This window comes from Sarcophilus harrisii, chromosome 2 (assembly GCF_902635505.1).
Source record: "Sarcophilus harrisii chromosome 2, mSarHar1.11, whole genome shotgun sequence".
Lineage (NCBI taxonomy): Eukaryota > Metazoa > Chordata > Mammalia > Dasyuromorphia > Dasyuridae > Sarcophilus > Sarcophilus harrisii.
Genome location: NC_045427.1, coordinates 305,536,428 through 305,553,718, shown reverse-complemented (window position 1 = coordinate 305,553,718; position 17,291 = coordinate 305,536,428). Strand labels below are relative to the sequence as shown.

At 40.9% G+C, this 17,291-nt stretch overlaps 1 protein-coding gene across 1 annotated transcript in view; it reads right to left on the bottom strand.

Annotated features, from left to right (window-relative positions):
• RPS6KL1 (ribosomal protein S6 kinase like 1) overlaps positions 1 to 17,291 on the bottom strand; it is a gene marked incomplete at its 5' end in the record, with an annotated part of 35,331 nt that overhangs the window by 740 nt on the left and 17,300 nt on the right. The window contains 6 exons of the mRNA XM_003756245.4: positions 484 to 579; positions 2,222 to 2,304; positions 2,688 to 2,777; positions 4,263 to 5,117; positions 6,800 to 6,932; positions 7,709 to 7,756. Of these exons, the coding sequence (XP_003756293.4) occupies positions 484 to 579; positions 2,222 to 2,304; positions 2,688 to 2,777; positions 4,263 to 5,117; positions 6,800 to 6,932; positions 7,709 to 7,756 (1,305 nt within the window). The remainder of the gene's footprint in view (positions 1 to 483; positions 580 to 2,221; positions 2,305 to 2,687; positions 2,778 to 4,262; positions 5,118 to 6,799; positions 6,933 to 7,708; positions 7,757 to 17,291) is intronic.

Here is a 17,291-nt window from a genome sequence, read left to right as displayed (position 1 = left end):
TGGCCAACAAAATTACAAGTTTATCCTGTCATCCAGATTCTAGGAACATCTGGAATCTCCCTGAAAGATGCCAGATCTACTCTTCACACCTCACCGCCTAGCAGTGGTGGTAGCAGTGATGGTGGTAGTTGTATTAGTGATTATAGTGGTGGTGGTACTAGGAACAACATTTATATAGCACAGTTTGGCACGTTGCTTTACATGTATTATCTCATTTGATCCTTTCAACAATACTGTGAGGTTGACACTATTTATTCCTATTTTATGAATGAGGAAACTAACTGGGAGAGCTTGAGTGATTTCCCCAGGGTCACTTAGAAAGTGTTTGAGACAGGTTCAGACACCAGGTCACACTGTTGACACTATGCCACCTAGCTGCCCATTGGGGATAATAAGCCTCAAGATCCAGCTTGTCTAGAGAAGTCTCTTCCCTTCTCCCTCTGTCCATGCCTACTAGTACTCCTTGATTAAGATGGCCCATACCTCAGTGAGCAGAGATGTAGCTGATCGGCTGAGCCACTCGGGCAGATGGAGCCTGGTGTGCACATGGATTCCTGATGGGTGGTTCTGGGACAGTGACTGAAGAGAGAGAAGGGGGATAGGGGGCTTTAAAAGAAAGTGGATAGCAATCAAGTCCTAAAATCCTTTGGGACTAAGATTTTTTCTAAGGATTATTTTCCTCAAACTGTAGAGGCAGATCTTTTTTCATGGGAATGGTTGGATTAATGTCAGTCCAGCAAATCAAGAAAAAAAAATCTCATAGATGGAGGAAAGAATCCTCCTCCATTCAATTTTTGGGGACTATGGGCTTGTGGATTTCACTACAAACAAAATTATCTTTAATTTTTTCTTAAATTGGTCTTGAGAAATGTTAATGTCATAATTGATGGACATAATAGAAAGGCATGGGACAGAGAGCCTTGCCCAAGATGGCAGGGATGTGATGGGAGATAATTGCAGGACTAGTGCTGGAAGAGACCTTAGAGATCAGCTAGCCCACTCCTTTGCCTCCACAAATCAATAAACTTATTTGCCTTAGAAGATAAATGACTTGGCCAGAATCTACAAGTTACAAATAACGAAGACAGAATTAGAACTTGGGTTCTAGGGACAGTGAGGAAGTACAGTACATAGAGCATTGGTCCTGAAGTCTTGAGAACCCGAGTTCATATCTGACCTTAGACACTTACTAGACGTGTGACCGGGGTAATCCCAGTTGCTAGAAAAAAAGAAAAGGGGGGAAAAAAAGGTTCTGTGATTTTGAAGCATTCCCCTCAGCATTGGTTCCTTTATACCATTCTTAGAAATTGCAGGGTTAAAGGGAACAGAAAAGGCAAGAAAATAGGGAATAGCTTGAAAGGAGCAGCTAAGTAGTGCAGTGGATAGACTCAAGAAGATCTGAGTTCAAGTCCTACCTAGACAATTACTAGCTGTGTGATCTTGGACAAGTCCTTTAATCCCAATTGCCTCCAAAAAAGAAAAAGCAAACTACTAATAATAATGCAGTGTATAGAATCACAGAATCTCAGGCATTAGAAGGGATCGCAAAGGTCCTTAGCAGAGTGCCTGGCACATATAAATAAATTCATAAATTCTGGTTCCCTTTTCTAGTAATAATAACATTTAGATAACTTTATAAAGTTCGCAAAATACTTTACATATGGTAACTTATTTGATCTTCATAACAGCCCTGAGAGGTTGGTGCTATTGTCCTCATTTTTCAGATGATGAAACTAAGGCAGAGAGAGGTTAAGTACTTGGTCTTACTGACTTCAAATCCTTTATTCTATCCATTGTATCATCTAACTGACCCATTGACATTGCTTCATTTGAGGTTACACTCTTTGGATCTCTTTCTTCAGAAGGGTATGGCTCTGTGAAATCAGACCATGCTCTTGTCTAGTTTACATTTTTTCATCTTTTCCACAAGGATAGCATAAGACATTGAATTAAATTATAGCTACAGTATTCCCTTGATATATCAATCTAGTAACTAATTCAAAAAAACCAGTAAATGAGGTTGCAGGTGAGAGCAAATTATTTCAAAGGTCTCTTCCAGTTTTAAACATATGATCCTATTAGCATTCTCAGGCTTCGAAGACCCTGATCTCCACAAAAATAATGAAATTCATTTTGGGCTTAATGTGCCCTCCCAGCCTCCAATCCCACCTCTTCTCACTATCATCCTCCCAATGCTCTTTTTATAAAGACCTGAACTTACCATTCCAGTTAGAAGTTCATATAGCAGAGATCCAAAACTCCACCAATCACAGGCTTCTGTCAGTTCAGAAATCCCACCCACTTCTGCAGGGACAAGAGAATGCCTTTACACCGGGGGTTTCAAGGTCTATGTTTCATAGCTCAATTAGCTCACCTATTAGTACTCATCCCCTCTGCCACCCTCACCCCTATCCCAGCCTCTTTCCCATCCTTCCTGTCACTCCTGGGTGCCCGGTCTCCTCGGCCTTGCCGAAAGTCCAGAGAGAGAGAGAGAGAGAGATGTTTGGATAAAAGTTATGCCTTGGTGGAGGGATTATTGTTCCATGGAGCTTTTGGAGAGGCATGACAGAGTAATTTGCATAACAGGGTAATCTGCCTTTTATAGAAACTCGATTCCCTCTCCTAGGCCCTCTCTTCCCACTCTAATTCAGAGGAGCCTGGTAAAATTGTCCAGTCTGTCTCCTTGCCTGGGGCGCTGTACAGGTTTTCCAAGGCTTCACTGCAGCACCGGGGTTCCACCTCTGTCCACTGGCCAAAGTAGGTGAGACGGATGTGACCTTTATTCCCAGCATTGAAGCAAAATAGAAGGTGGAAAGGTTGGTAATTGAGAAGGTGGAGAGGTGGGGTTCAGAGGGAATAAGAAAGAAGGGAAGAGAGGGAAGAAGGAAAAGGAAGGAATGGAGGGAAGAAAGAAGAAATGGAGAGAGAGGAAGGAAGGAAGGAGGAAAAGGAGAGGGAGGGAAGTAGGAAGGCAGAAAGAGGAAGAGAGGAAAAGGAAGGGAAGATGGAAGAAAAAAGTAAAGAAGGAACAGAGGGAGGAAAAGAAAGAATGAAAGGAGGAAGGGAAGAAGAAGGAGAGAGACCAGTTAAGATTATTGGGAATTGAAGCATGATATAGTGGGGGAAATTACTAAAATTGGAGTGAAGAGACCTGGAGAGAACATTTCTATCTTGTCTTGTAAGGATGGACAAATATCTTAATCTGTCTGCACTTGCATTTCTGCATCTGCAAAATGGGGAGAGGAACCTTTAAAACTATCTCCTTTTCAGGGTTCTTGAGAAGAGGCCAGAGAGCACTTTGTAAATCATATATAAATGTGAATTACAGTGAGCACTTATCTCCAGCAGGGGTCAAGGAGGTCTTCATCTTTGACTTTTTTTTCAATAAGGAAAGCGGGGACAGTTGGGCAGTGTGGTACATTAGAAAGATCCAAGTCAAAAGACTTGAGTTCTAATCTCAGTCATTAGCTTCTCTAGGACAGTCTCCTTATCTTTAAATGAGGGAATTGGAGCAAAGCACCTCTGAGTTCTCTTCTGGCTCTAAATTTGTGAGTTTGTGACCTGTTAGGCATTCCTGAGCAAGCCAGTAAAAGACACAGTGCATCGAATATTAGGTTTGGAGTATAGAAGACCTGAATTCACATCCTCCCTCATACACTTACTAGCTATATGACTGGGCAAGTCATTTAAGCTTTCTCAGACTCTGTTTTCTCATCTATAAAATGAGGATAATAATAATAGTACCTGCCTTCCAGAGTTGTTTTAAGGATCATATGAGATAACATAAATATATCTGCAAACCTTTTAAGTGACATAGAAATGTTATTATCATTACCTATTATTCCTGCCCTGTGAAGGTCAAGTCAAAAAGATTCCTTTGGTATTTCCTAGCCTAAAAGTGATCCTTCATTATTCCCAAGCAGTGATTCGCAAAAATTTGAGGATTCCCTTGCATCCCCCAAAAGCTTTCTGGTGAGATGCAGAGGAAAAATTTCTTACAAGATATCCTTGGGCAAATGAGCTAGCAATACAGATGCTAAGATGGATGCTTGGGAAAAGAGTATAGGGGAGGGGTGGACTGGCCGCCCTCTTGGAGTACCCTTCACCCTGGGAGCTACTGCTTCCTTGTCATAGGATTTTGAGTTGAAGGATAACTACTCTCCCATCTGAGTAGCCACCTAGGACGGTGGTAGGGGTTCAGCCACTGAATAGGGCAATTGCGCTCCCTGACCTCTCTCCCTCTCAGACCAAGGAGTGCCTACCAGTGTTATCCAGCAGCAGGTTCCTGGGGTTGAGGTCTCGGCATAGCACACCCTGCTGATGTAGACCCTCAAGGGCCACCAGAGTCTCCGCTGCCCACTGCTTGACTTGTTCTTCCTTCACACACCAGGCTCCGCCCCTGTGGCCTGGACAGGTCCGGTTAGCATGTGGACAATCCTGACCTGAAAGCTCTTTGGGCTGGTCACTCCCATGACCATAGCCCTCTAGTACCCGTCCTGCCCCCTCCCGGATCCAGGAGAGACCTCCCAGGGGCCCTTTGTTGGTACTCCACATAGTACTCCGCCTGGCTTGGTGATAGGACCGACCTCTGCCCCGGCCTGGGCTGCTAGTCATTGCCCCATCCTTTCTTAGGGCCTTGGAAACGAGGCCAGAAGGTGAGGTAGTGTCTTCTGAGGTCAGAGGGTCCTGTTTAGAGGAAGGATCATCTGTCCTGAATTTGTGTCTTCCAAAAGCATCTTCACAGGATGATGCTCCATGGGACATGAACACTTGGATTTCCCTGGATTGACTGGATACCTTTCTTCCAGAGCTCAGATCAGAATCCTCCAAATTCTTCAGCCCTTTCTGATGGTCAGATACTCTGCCTTGAAGCCCTGATGAAATGTCAGAGGGTTGGGCTGATGCCTCAGAGGCAATGCTGAGCTGTTGGGTGTTGTTCTGGGAAAGTAGAACCGGGGTCAGGAGACTGAGACGAATCTCAGGGGGACCAGGGCCAGCTTTCCCTTTTTCTCGGTGGTCACCCTGGGTAGAGCTGGGTTTCTGCTGAGTTAAATTGCTGCAGGCCTCTCGCCTCTTGGGTCTAGGCTGAGAGAGGAGATGGGACCAGAGGGTTCCTCCTGAACCAAGCAGAAGGAACAAAGAAAGAATGGTGGGAAAGGTGGAGTAGAGGAGAAGAAGGTCCTGGCTATTCCCCGCTGGCTCTCCAGCCCCACTCTTGCCCCCCAAATCCCTTCCTCAGCAGTGTAGATCTTTTGGACTGCCTTCTGGCTTTATCTTCTCATACTCCCTTTCTCAGAATGATGTTTTTGGGCCTGTGATATATTCTGTCATGATATTCTTTCATATTTGAAAGAAATGCTAAATTTCAGTTAGGAGTTAGTGTAAATAAAGATTATTGTTCTTCTCTCCCCCCCCCCCCCCAAAGATCATAAACTCTTGTGAAATTTATTCACAGACCCCTTGGGGAGCTACGTACTTCCGGCAGGAGACCTTAGTCCTATTAGAATGTAAACCTATTGAGGGTAAGAGTCATCTTTTTTCTAATCTTTGTCTTTCAAGCACATAGTGTTTAATACATTTTTTTCAATAGTTCATATATTAGTTTGGCACTTTAGTGTAACATATTTCAGCTCTTCATGTATATTTTGTCTTGTATCCTCAGCTGATCTGGAGACTTTTTGTCAGCTGAAACCAGATCTTGCTCTTTGCATGAAAAACACTCCTTAAAGTACTTTACAAAAGCTTATTAGAAACTAGCTGATTGGTTGAAAGAGGCAGCAAAGCCCAAGATGAGTAGACAGTAAGACAGCCCTTGATCCCGTTGGTCCTAGTGAAGACAAGTCATAGGCAGCCATGAGGTGACTGCCTCTTCAAAGAGTAGGAATGGAAAAAAGAAACATCCAACTACAGGCCTAAGAGTATTTTTAGAATAGAAAATCCTTGAGGATAGCCACTTTATTACTTTTTTGTATTTATAACCCTAAGCACTTAGAAAAATAAAAATAGCTAGTGTTTATATAGTCCTTTAGGACAGCTAGATAAATTGGATTAGGTTTGCAAGCTCTTTTGTATATTTGTATAGTTGGTCCTATGCTTAGAACATGCTAAGTGATTAATAAGTCTTTTCTTCATTCCCTCCCTCTCTGCTTCCCTTCTTCCTTCCCTTTCTCCCTTCTTCCCTCCCCCTTCCCTCCCCTTCCCTCCTCCCTTTCTTCTTTTCACTGGGTTCCCTTCCTTCCCCTTATAAAAATGCTTTTCTACTCTCCTCTCTTTCCTCCTATAACATACTGAGGCCTCCTCAATATTTTAAACTGTTTTAAAATTTTAAAATGTTATAATACCTTTGCCCAAAGGTATGAATACTTAAACAAAATATCAGGCTTTGACAGTTCTCCAGGAAGAGGTATTTTTGGTGAGCCAGGATCATTTAGGTAGGCAATTTTCCAAGTAAGGTCAAGGGATCCCTGAAGGTTCCTGAGACCATTTCACATTATTCATTAAATCAAAATTCTTTTCATAATCATACTAAGATGTTTGAATTTCTAATATGGTAAATATGAATAGATATAACCTCAATCAACAAAAGCTCTTTAAGGAGGAACTTAATTTTTAAGAGAATAAAAGGGTCCTGAGAATACAAAATTTGAGAACTGCTGTTTTGGACATACCTAAAGGAAAGGGTAAGAAAGCAGGAATGAAGAGGCGGGACAAGGGAAGGAATTCAGAGGCCACTGAGAAGGATTCTGGGTTGGTGGAAGGAAGCCTGGTAGACAGCTCTGGATCTAGGGCTCCCACTTACCCTGCACATGCTCCAAGTGCAAGAAGATGGAGTCCTCACTCACAGTGTAGCGAAGAAGCTTGGCCATATAAGGAACACCATTGGGGATGATGGTTGGACGGTCCCAGGTCTCTCCATGGCACTTGGGGAGGCTCTGGGGAGAAGGGAAGCCAACTCAAACAAGGAGAGACAGAGCTCAAAGAATATCACTCCACCCGGAAGGCAGGGGGTTCTCTGCCAATGGGGTCATCCCAGAAGGATGATAATGGGAGAGGAGGCTGACAAAGGAGCTGGGACCAAGAAAACATGAATATGTAAGTATGTAATGAAGTAAGATTAGAATCAAATGCAGAACAGTTGGGATATGTTCTCATTAATCTGCCTCACCCACAACAGCCTGAAGCCAGACTTTCCTGCTTCTGGCATCTGATGTTGATCTATCTACCCCTCAACAGCCAACTGCCTATAGCAAGCAGGTGCAGGTTAGCAAGTTAAGATGTTGGGAAACTGTCCCTGTTGGATTTCATGCCTCATTTGCCAAGTAAGGTTCCTTCACCTGGGTCCTGACCTGTAGAACAGTTTGGCCACAGAAAGGTCTACCTTCTGTGTATGGTCTCCAGAAAATGGAGGTCTTGAGTAGAACCTCCATTGATTAGTACTTAGCTTTTCTTTGGATTCCCATAATTTAGCAGAGCACCTAGCATATAATGCATGTTTAATAAAGATTTGTTAACTGACTGACTTTTTGTCTGTGGGGTATCCTGAAGGTAAGGGGTGGGAGTGTCCTAGGAATGAATGAGAAGATTGGTTGGTCTCACTGAGTCCTAAATACTCTAATACTCTATGTGATGGAGTCAAATACTGAAGAACAGGAGTGAGGGGGCGGGGGTTGATCCAAGAGACAGAATTAGGCTATTCAGCTACACTTACCTTAACTACAAATGTCCCCCCAGTGGCAGGGTCCTGGACCAGCTGAACCTATAAATGATGGGAAAAAAGGTCAGATGGGCTAACACTAGGTTCTTAGGGAATCCAGGACCTGGCCTTCCAGTTCTGAAATGCCATGCCCTCCCAGATTCTTTCTATTAGAATCAAAGGATGTCAGAGCCAAAGGAAACCTCCAGAGAGCAGATCTAGATTTTTCTAGAAAAGTAAAAAAAAAAAAAAAAAAAAAAAAAAAAAGACCTACCCAAAGTCACATATCAAATTAGTGGTAGAAATGGGAGTAGGAAGAATTCAAGTGCATGCAATGTTTTATGATTTATAAAGCTCTTTCCTCACAAATATCCTCTGGAGTAGGTAATGCAAGTATTACTACCTGGATTTTACAAATGAAGAAATGTTAAAATTAAGCCATGGTAATCCTTAGGGCCAAGATTCGGCTTTATCTAGCTCCAGATTCAGTACCATTCTCTTAGTAATTCCCTAAGTGAAATGGAAAGGACTTTTGGCAACCAGCTAGTACAGTGGATGGAATTCTGGGTCTGGAGTAGGAAAACCTAAGTTCAAATCTAGCCTCAAACATTTTGCAAGAAAGATTTATTTTACATTCTTACAAGAATGGGTGCCTAGATTAGTAGACATACATTTGAAACTCCAAAGGCAGCATTTTATTTCCTATTCTGAGACACAAGTTCCTCCTCTGATTCCCCATTAATTGGATGTTCCATGACATGAATCTCCACCTCATTACATAACCAGTCCCTACCCTCAAGGATCTTCCATTCTAGAAGAGGGAATGTTGTAACAGAGGAGGACTAAGGGCAGAGAACAAAAAGATTGTTTTCAAATCTCAGGCCATATGGACCCACACTTAACACCGTATACCAAGATAAGATCAAAATGGGTCCATGATTTAAACACAAAGAACGAGATTATAAACAAATTGGAGGAACATAGGATAGTTTACCTCTCAGACTTGTGGAGGAGGAAGAAATTTGTGACTAAAGATGAACTAGAGACCATTATTGATCACAAAATAGAAAAATTTGATTACATCAAATTAAAAAGCTTCTGTACAAACAAAACTAATGTAAACAAGATTAGAAGGGAAGCAACAAACTGGGAAAACATCTTCACAGTTAAAGGTTCTGATAAAGGCCTCATTTCCAAAATATATTGAGAACTGACTCTAATTTATAAGAAACCAAGCCATTCTCCAATTAATAAATGGTCAAAGGATATGAACAGACAATTTTCAGATGATGAAATTGAAATTATTACCACTCATATGAAAGAGTGTTCCAAATCATTATTAATCAGTGAAATGCAAATTAAGACAACTCTGAGATATCACTACACACCTGTCAGATTGGCTAAGATGACAGGAAAAAATAATGATGATTGTTGAAGGGGATGTGGGAAAACTGGGACACTGATACATTGTTGGTGGAGCTGTGAATGAATCCAACCATGCTGGAGAGCAATCTGGAATTATGCCCAAAAAGTTATCAAACTGTGCATACCCTTTGATCCAGCAGTGTTTCTACTGGGCTTATATCCTAAAGAGATACTAAAGAAGGGAAAGGGACCTGTATGTGCACGAATGTTTGTGGCAGCACTGTTTGTAGTGGCTAGAAGCTGGAAACTGAGTGGATGCCCATCAATTGGAGAATGGTTGGGTAAATTGTGATATATGAATGTTATGGAATATTATTTTTCTATAAGAAATGACTAGCAGGATGAATACAGAGAGGCTTGGAGAGACTTACATGAACTGATGCTAAGTGAAATGAGCAGAACCAAGAGATCATTATATATATACGTCAACAGCGATACTATATGAAGATGCAATCTGATGGAAGTGGATTTCTTTGACAAAGAGACCTAATTCAGTTTCAATTGATCAATGATGGACAGAAGCAGCTACACCCAAAGAAAAAACACTGGGAAATGAATGTAAACTGTTTGCATTTTTGTTTTTCTTCCCGGGTTATTTTTATCTTCTGAATCCAATTCTCCCTGTGCAACAAGAGAACTGTTTGGTTCTGCACACATACATTGTATCTAGGATATACTAGGACATATTCAACACATATAGGACTGCTTGCCATCTAGGGGAGGGGGTGAAGGGTGGGAGGGAAAAATCGGAACAGAAGTGAGTGCAAGGGATAATGTTGTAAAAAAAATTACCCTGGCATGGATTCTGTCAATAAAAAGTTACTATAATAAAAAAAAAAAAAATCTCAGGCCATCACCTCTCATTATGAAAGTCAGTTCCTGTCTCCAAGGAGCTTACATTCTTTTGGAGGAAGATAACCTAACCTCTACCCTTGATTATTCTTTGATATCTTTGGGAGTTTCAGTTTTCTAATTTGTTTCATTTCTCCAATTTAATCTTCATAACTCTGGAAACCAAATAAAATGCCCATCAATTTCTCACAATTTCTTCCTTTTTTATTTTTTTTTAAATAATTTGGTTTCCACATCCTTTTCTAAGCCCTTAAATCTGGCTAATACTTTTTACATCCCACTTTATAAGTCTATTAATCACTGCACAGATTTCCTTACACAGGGTGGATATTCCCTGAATTCTCTGCTGATTCTTCTGACAGAGTTGTACTAGGAATAAAATTACCTCTAATTTCAAGATGCATTCCTCCTCTTCCTGCCAATAACCTATTTTTCCATGCCATTCTGCTAGTGGTATCTAACCATTCTGCTGTTCTCTTCACTGCCTCTCTGGTGTAATTTATCCAGTCATATTTATCCACCAGAAAAGGAATGACTCAAATCCAGAACTAACTTGATTTCTAATTTTGAATTTATTAGTTACTACCTTCAAATGCCAGGGTAAAAGGAATAGCCAATTGGATCTGTGCACAGGCATCCATTCAGTTCCCCAGAAAAGCAGGTTTAAGAGTGCTGCCTCCACAGTACCACCCCAGGTTTGCTTGGGGTATGCTCATCCCTAGGAAAGTGCTATTTGGGGAATCCATTCACTTTTTTAAAAATGACAACAAAGTCCAATAATGTGGCAAATTGCTCCAATGGGGTACATGTGGCAGAAAAGGATTGGGCCACAGTTTATGGGCTCCAGAGGACAGGCTGCCAACTCTTCCTCCCTCTGGGGGCAAGACCTTGGTACTCAAATCTTAATCCCATTCTTGGAAAAAAAGAAAAGGATCTCAAGCTTGTGAACGTTTCCTATCCATGCAGAGGAATTGGGAGGTGAAGGGTGCAACAAAGTGAGTTTATATAAGTCTTTTGTATTTATTTCCACATTATTAAAAACCGCTATGAATGCAGTATGGCCAAAATGTTTGAATCTCTGAATGTGTTAGAATGTGATTTTTGGGAATAAAATATTTCATAGGGTGGGCGCTCAGTCAGAGACAGGTGGCTGATTTCATATTAATTTGGAACAGTGTTTTATTTTATCCCAGAGGTGAGATGGAGACCAGGCCAGCAAGAAAGGGTTAACAGAAGCAGCTTAGGCTGCGGCCCAGTGCCCTGGGATGTTCCCTCCCGAGAGCATCTCACAAACGGGTGCGGGTGGTTTGAGTAGAGTGCCATCTGGTGGACAGTCTGTATGCTATACTTAACTAAGCAGTGAATTGCTCCCTTTCTATAAGCTATTAGGAAGGCACATTAATCTCACCACCAAAGAGCCCGGGTGAGACCCAGTATGTATGACCTGTGTGCCAGAAGCAGTATATGAATCCAGATCTTCCCAACAACAAGGCCAGCCTTGTGTCTACTGCAGACAAAATGCCTGGCGTTGAGGGCCTGCTGCAATCTGGCGCCAACTCAGTTTTCCAATGGGATTTCTATTATTCCCCTCCATATCCTCTCTGTCCCCGTTCTGTGAGCTGCTCTTTTCCTGTAGTTCGAAGAACTAGTGTATATTAACATATAACTACTATTGGTCCCCCCTCCCCTGAAAAACAAAGAACCCCTGCTTCCCTCTGAGCAGGCCAGTCTTCCAGAGGAAAAGGTCGCTTCTGCTTCCTACCTGATGGAAAACATCCACAGAGAAAATTACCCAGCACTCGGGTCATTGGATATATGACTTTGGGGGGGGGGGGAGTTCCAACCCTACCTGTGGTCAGCACTGCAGACCATAGAATCCTCGATCTAGAATCAAGAAAAGATCTCAGAAGCCATCTATCAAGTTCAACCATCCTGTCTACCAGAACCTGGAAAGACTGTGGTTTAACCAGGACACAGAATGTGGTAGAGTCAGAATTTGAACTCAGACCCTATCCAAAGGGTGGTTAGGTAGTATAGGGGATAGAGTATTGGGCTTGGCATTAGGAAGATAACTGCCAAAGTTCAAATCTGGCCTCAGACACTAGCTATGTGACCCTGGGCAAGTAAATCACTTGCCCCCATTTGTCTCAGTTTCCTCATCTGTAAAATGAGTTAGAGAAGGAAATGGCAAACTCATCTAGTATCCTTGTCAAGAAAATTTTAAATGGGCTAATTGAAGAGTTAGACCCGAATGAATAACAAAAACAGCCCGTGACTCCAAATCCAGTACTTTTCCCCAACTGTGCCATACTTTTTTATAATATGAGAAACATTGTTGTAGTGGGGGGTCTGAGGTAGGTTCTTGATGATCATAGAGAGCATAGACTTAGAGCTAGAAAGAATTTTAAAGGTCACCTGGATCCATGCCATTCTTTTACAAATGAGGAAACTGAAACTCAAAACAGGTTAAAACAATGGGCCTGAAATCAGAAACCTCAAATCCAACTTCAGACAATAGCTAAATGGCCTTGCACAAGTCATTTACCCTCTGCCTGTCCCAATTTCTTCAACTGTAAAATGGAAAAACAGCTACTTCCCAAGATAGTTGTGAGAATCAAATAAAATCATATTTATAAAACACTTAGTTCAGTACCCAGCATATAGTAGGTTAAATGCTTGTTTGTTTGTTTGTTTTTTCCAAACTGGGATTTCTATTTCTCATCTTTTTCTCATTGCTCATCTTCTCAATGCTCATCTTCAATCCACTCTAACCTTACTGTCTGTTCCTTTCTCCCAAATGCCCCCCCCCCCCCATCCCATCTCTTAACAGCATGCACTTTATTGTTGTTGTTTAGTCATTTTAGTTGCATCTGGCTTTTTGTGATCCCATTTGGGATTTTCTTGGCAAAGATACTGGAGAGATTTGCCATCCTTCTCCAGCTCATTTTACAAATGAGGAAACTGATTGCTAGGAAGTGTCTGAGACCAGATTTGAACTCAGGAAGATGAGTCTTCAAGACTCTAGGCCCCCTTACTGTATTCACTTTGCTACCCAGTTGGCTCAAATGTGTGTAAATTGCATATAATTTAGTATTTACTATATTGATCCAATAAAAACCATCTATATCCTCAAATGAAATCTTGAAAAGAAAAAAAAAGTGGCAATAGATTGGAAAATAACATTAATTTTAGGCTGCATACAGGTTTTATACGATTCAGATCTGTAGAAAAAGCATGGCCTTGATTGATTTAGCAGTGAATACATTACCTTGTCCTGTTTTCTAAGTATTTTCTGTCTTATACTTGCCTACCTTATTAGATCCTATGTTCACTGAGGCAGGGAATGTCTTGTGCTGTTTCTGTATCTACAGAATAACTCATGATATCTACAGATAACTCATTCACTTTATTAATTGATGGAGCTTGAGCAGCTGAATAATATGGAAACATTCACATCAAAGGATTTCTCTTTGGGAGTCTTTCATTTTATACAAGCTTAACCAGGTTCTTAAAGGCACCTCTAGTCCATCCCTGTCTTGACCATTTTTTTCTCCCAGGAAACAAATGGATTTGAGTTCACATTTAGAGTTGTTCAGTGTGATAGCATTGTGGGGGATTCTGCTTTCCACGGTTTGTGGAGAGGTCAAGAAAGGCCTGGGAATCATAGAATTTCATGAAGTACAACAGCCACTCACTCCTAGGTCCACTTCCACTAACTGATCAGTTCTAAGGGTTCACCATGCTTTTCGACTATGTGGACAATCAATTTACAAAAGCTCAGAACTTTTAAGCTCAAGCAATCCATTAGCCTCAGCCTCCCAGAAAGACAGAAGTAAACATTTATTTCATGCGCATGCTACATAGCACATGATAAGTACTTAATGTTCACTGAATTTCCAGGAACTGCGTTATGTGCTTTACAAAAGTTTTCTCATTTGATCCGGGCAACAACCCTGAGAAATAGCTGCTATTAATTAGTCCCATTATGTGGGTGAGAATTCTAAGACTGTCATTGGTTAAATGATTTTTCATTGGGTCACACAGTCAGTATTTGAGGTTAGATTTGAGGTCAGACTTCAGGCCCAGCGCTCTGGGTATTATGGTACCACTTAACTGCCTGGGAATATAGGAAGGATAATAGGCGTGTGCCTCTACACCCCATGGCCTTTAAAAAAAAAATAAGAAAAAAAGTTATTTTACAAGCAAAAAAAAAAGTTAAAATCCTTTTCTATAGTGCAGTGGTTTTTAGGCTCATAGATAAAGACCTACAGGGGCCCTTAGAAACCATGTAGTCCAATCTCCCTCATTTTATAGATGAGAGAGCTCATCTATAGGCTTAGGAAGTTAGGTGACTTTCCCAATGTGGCACAGGCAAGTGACAGAATCAGAATTCAAACTTGAGTCCTGTCATTCCAAATCCAGCATTTTCCCCACTGCATCACACTAGACAGAATTTGTCCATCACTCAGCATCCTGTTTGGGTTCAAGCTATTTTGACATGATTTTGGAGGGTCCAGATGTTGGGATATATGTGACCCATAGTTGTAGGGCAGGGCATCCCTGGCTCCCAGGCAACCTGAAGGGGGATATCAAAGAAATAGGTAGTGGAATGGTCCGGAGGGGCAGCTTTTAGGAAGAAGCAGAATGTAATAAGCCCTAGGTAGGTTTGGTTTGGGTAAGGTTTGGGAGGGTAAGAAGAGAAAATTCAAATTCAGCATTCTATCTCCACTCCCAGAAATGAGCCTTGGGGAAGCCAGTAAGTCCAAGAACATATAGTCATATTGCTTTTCCTTAACCAGCATCATCTGGGAGCAACTTTAATACTCTTTAAGCCAACTCCACCATAAGAAGCCCTATCATGTCCCAGTGATCCTCCTAATAATAACTGTCAACAGAACTCATTTCTCCAAAACCTTTTTTCAACTATTGTCACATTTTCACAGAAGCTATTTCAAGACAGACAGCTGGAACTAAAGCCTCTAAGGTCCATTTTCTACTGCAGGTCACTTCATAGTTAATTATATTGGGAAAGAAAAGGTCTTTATGAAATGCTGGGGAAATCCCAGTCATATCAGGATGCTGGCAATCCCTGAGGGATTCAGGGCAACGTGTTTTTCCTAGACCCATGAAAAGTACAAATAGTATAAGAGAATCCCTACTCATGCTACCAAGCAAATACCTTCCTATTCTCTGGATAAGTTAGTCCCACCCTGGACCTGGAAATGCTATTCTTATTATGGGAACCTGAAGGAGAGATTTATGTGGGCATGAGTGCCAGAATGGAGAATTGAAGGGAATATTAACTTTGAAGTCAGAAGAGTAGAGTCTGAAATTTTGCAATGCTATCATTACTTACTAACTGTGCCTTTCCTCTGTTAATTACTTTCTATTGATCCTACTTATTTTATTATGCTATATATGTGTATATACATAAATACATATATTTATTCTTGCTTTGTATATATTTATCGACCAATATATTGTCTCTTCTACTAGATTGTAAACTCCTTGAGAACAGCAAACGTCTTTTGCCTCATTTTGTATCCCCGGAGCTTAGTATAGTGCCTGGCACATAGTAGACAATTAATAAATATTTATTGAATGAAAATTATTTTCTTCATCTATAAAAATTAGGGCATTGGATCCTAAGTTTCTTTCTAGTCCTAAAAGCTATGATCCTATGTATATGAAGGGTTGGTCTATGGAAGAGGGCTTAGATCTGTTTGGCTTGGCTCTGAAATTGGAATTGGGACCAATGAAGTATTGGAGTCAACTTTTAGTTCAATATAAGGAAGACTTTGTAACTATTGAAGTTCGAAAGTGCAGTGGGTACCTCAGTGGGTTGGTAGCTGCCTCTTTAGGTCTTCAAGCAGTGATTGCATGGTTGATTGTTAGGGATATTATAGATGGGATTGTTCCTTAAGATCTGGGTTGGTCCAGGTATTAGTCTGGGTGATAGAGTGGACAGAGACTTAGATATCCTGTCTCAGACACTGATCAGTTGTCTCACCCTGAGCAAGGCAGGCATTCACTTTTATTCCATAGTATTTTCATCTATAAAATGAAGAAGTTGAACTTAGTTTCCGTGGTCTCCTATGACCTTTGAAGTGTCCTAGATTTGGAATCAGAGAACCAGACAACTTAAAATCCTGATCTGTTATCTTGGTGATCTTAAGTAAATCATTTCTCTTCCATGGGCCTCAGTTTTTTCATCTGAAGAAAGAGGCAGGCTTCTTAACTTTTTTGAGGGGAAGGGGGAGTATAACATGGACCCTTTAGTCAGCCAACAGATTCCTTCTTTAAATAACATTTTTAAATACTTAAAATAAAATACATAGGATTAAAGGAGACCAATTTTATTGAAATATACATAAATATATTTTTTAACACAAATTTGTAGACCCCCTGAATTAAAGAGTTAACAATCCCTTGGATCAAATTATCTCTAAGATCCCTTTCAATTCAAAATTCTGTGGCCTCCTTATCTCTCCAATTCCATGATTCCATTTCCTGAACTATTTATTCTGTAGAGGCTGTTGACTCTTCTTTGACCATTAGGTGTCTATCTTGTAATTACAATAGAAATCCCTCTAACTAGCCCCATTGACCAATTCGTTCAGCACACATCTGTATCATGTTGTTTTTTTTTTTTTTTTTTTTTTTTTTAAAAGGGCCATGATGGTCTCTTGAGAAAAAAGTTTCTCAAAAATACTAAAACCCAGGATAATTCCCATCCATCTATTGCCAAATGGGATTCCCCACCACGTTGGCCCAAGAGAGGTGGTTCTGATTTGCAAAGTCAAATAAATAATGAGCTGGAAAGTCTATTCCAAAATATGAATACAATCTCCTCCCTTATGGGATACTGCTCTGTCAAAGGAGGCAGAACCTAAAATGTAGACATTAATGCTGGAAAGAACCTTAGAGAACACCTAGTTCAATGGGTCAAGGAAAGGGAAGAAAGAGAATGAACATTTATACAGTATCTACTGTATACTAGGCACTGTGCTTAAATGCTTTTTACAGTTATTAGCTCATTTGATCCTGGGAGATAGGTGGTATTATGACCCCCATTTTACAGCTGAGGAAATTGAAGCAAATAGAAATAATGTGATTTGCCCAGTTTATCACAATTAGCAAGTGTCAAGGCTGCATTTGAACTCAGTCTTCCTGACTAGAGGCCCAGCACTCTCTCTACTGTATCATCTGGCTTATCTTTCTGATCAAATGAAATCATTCATATTACACCTTACAAGAAGCAATCCAGAGGTTGCTTAATAGCTAATATTAATTAGCATGTAATAGTTTACATGAACTGATG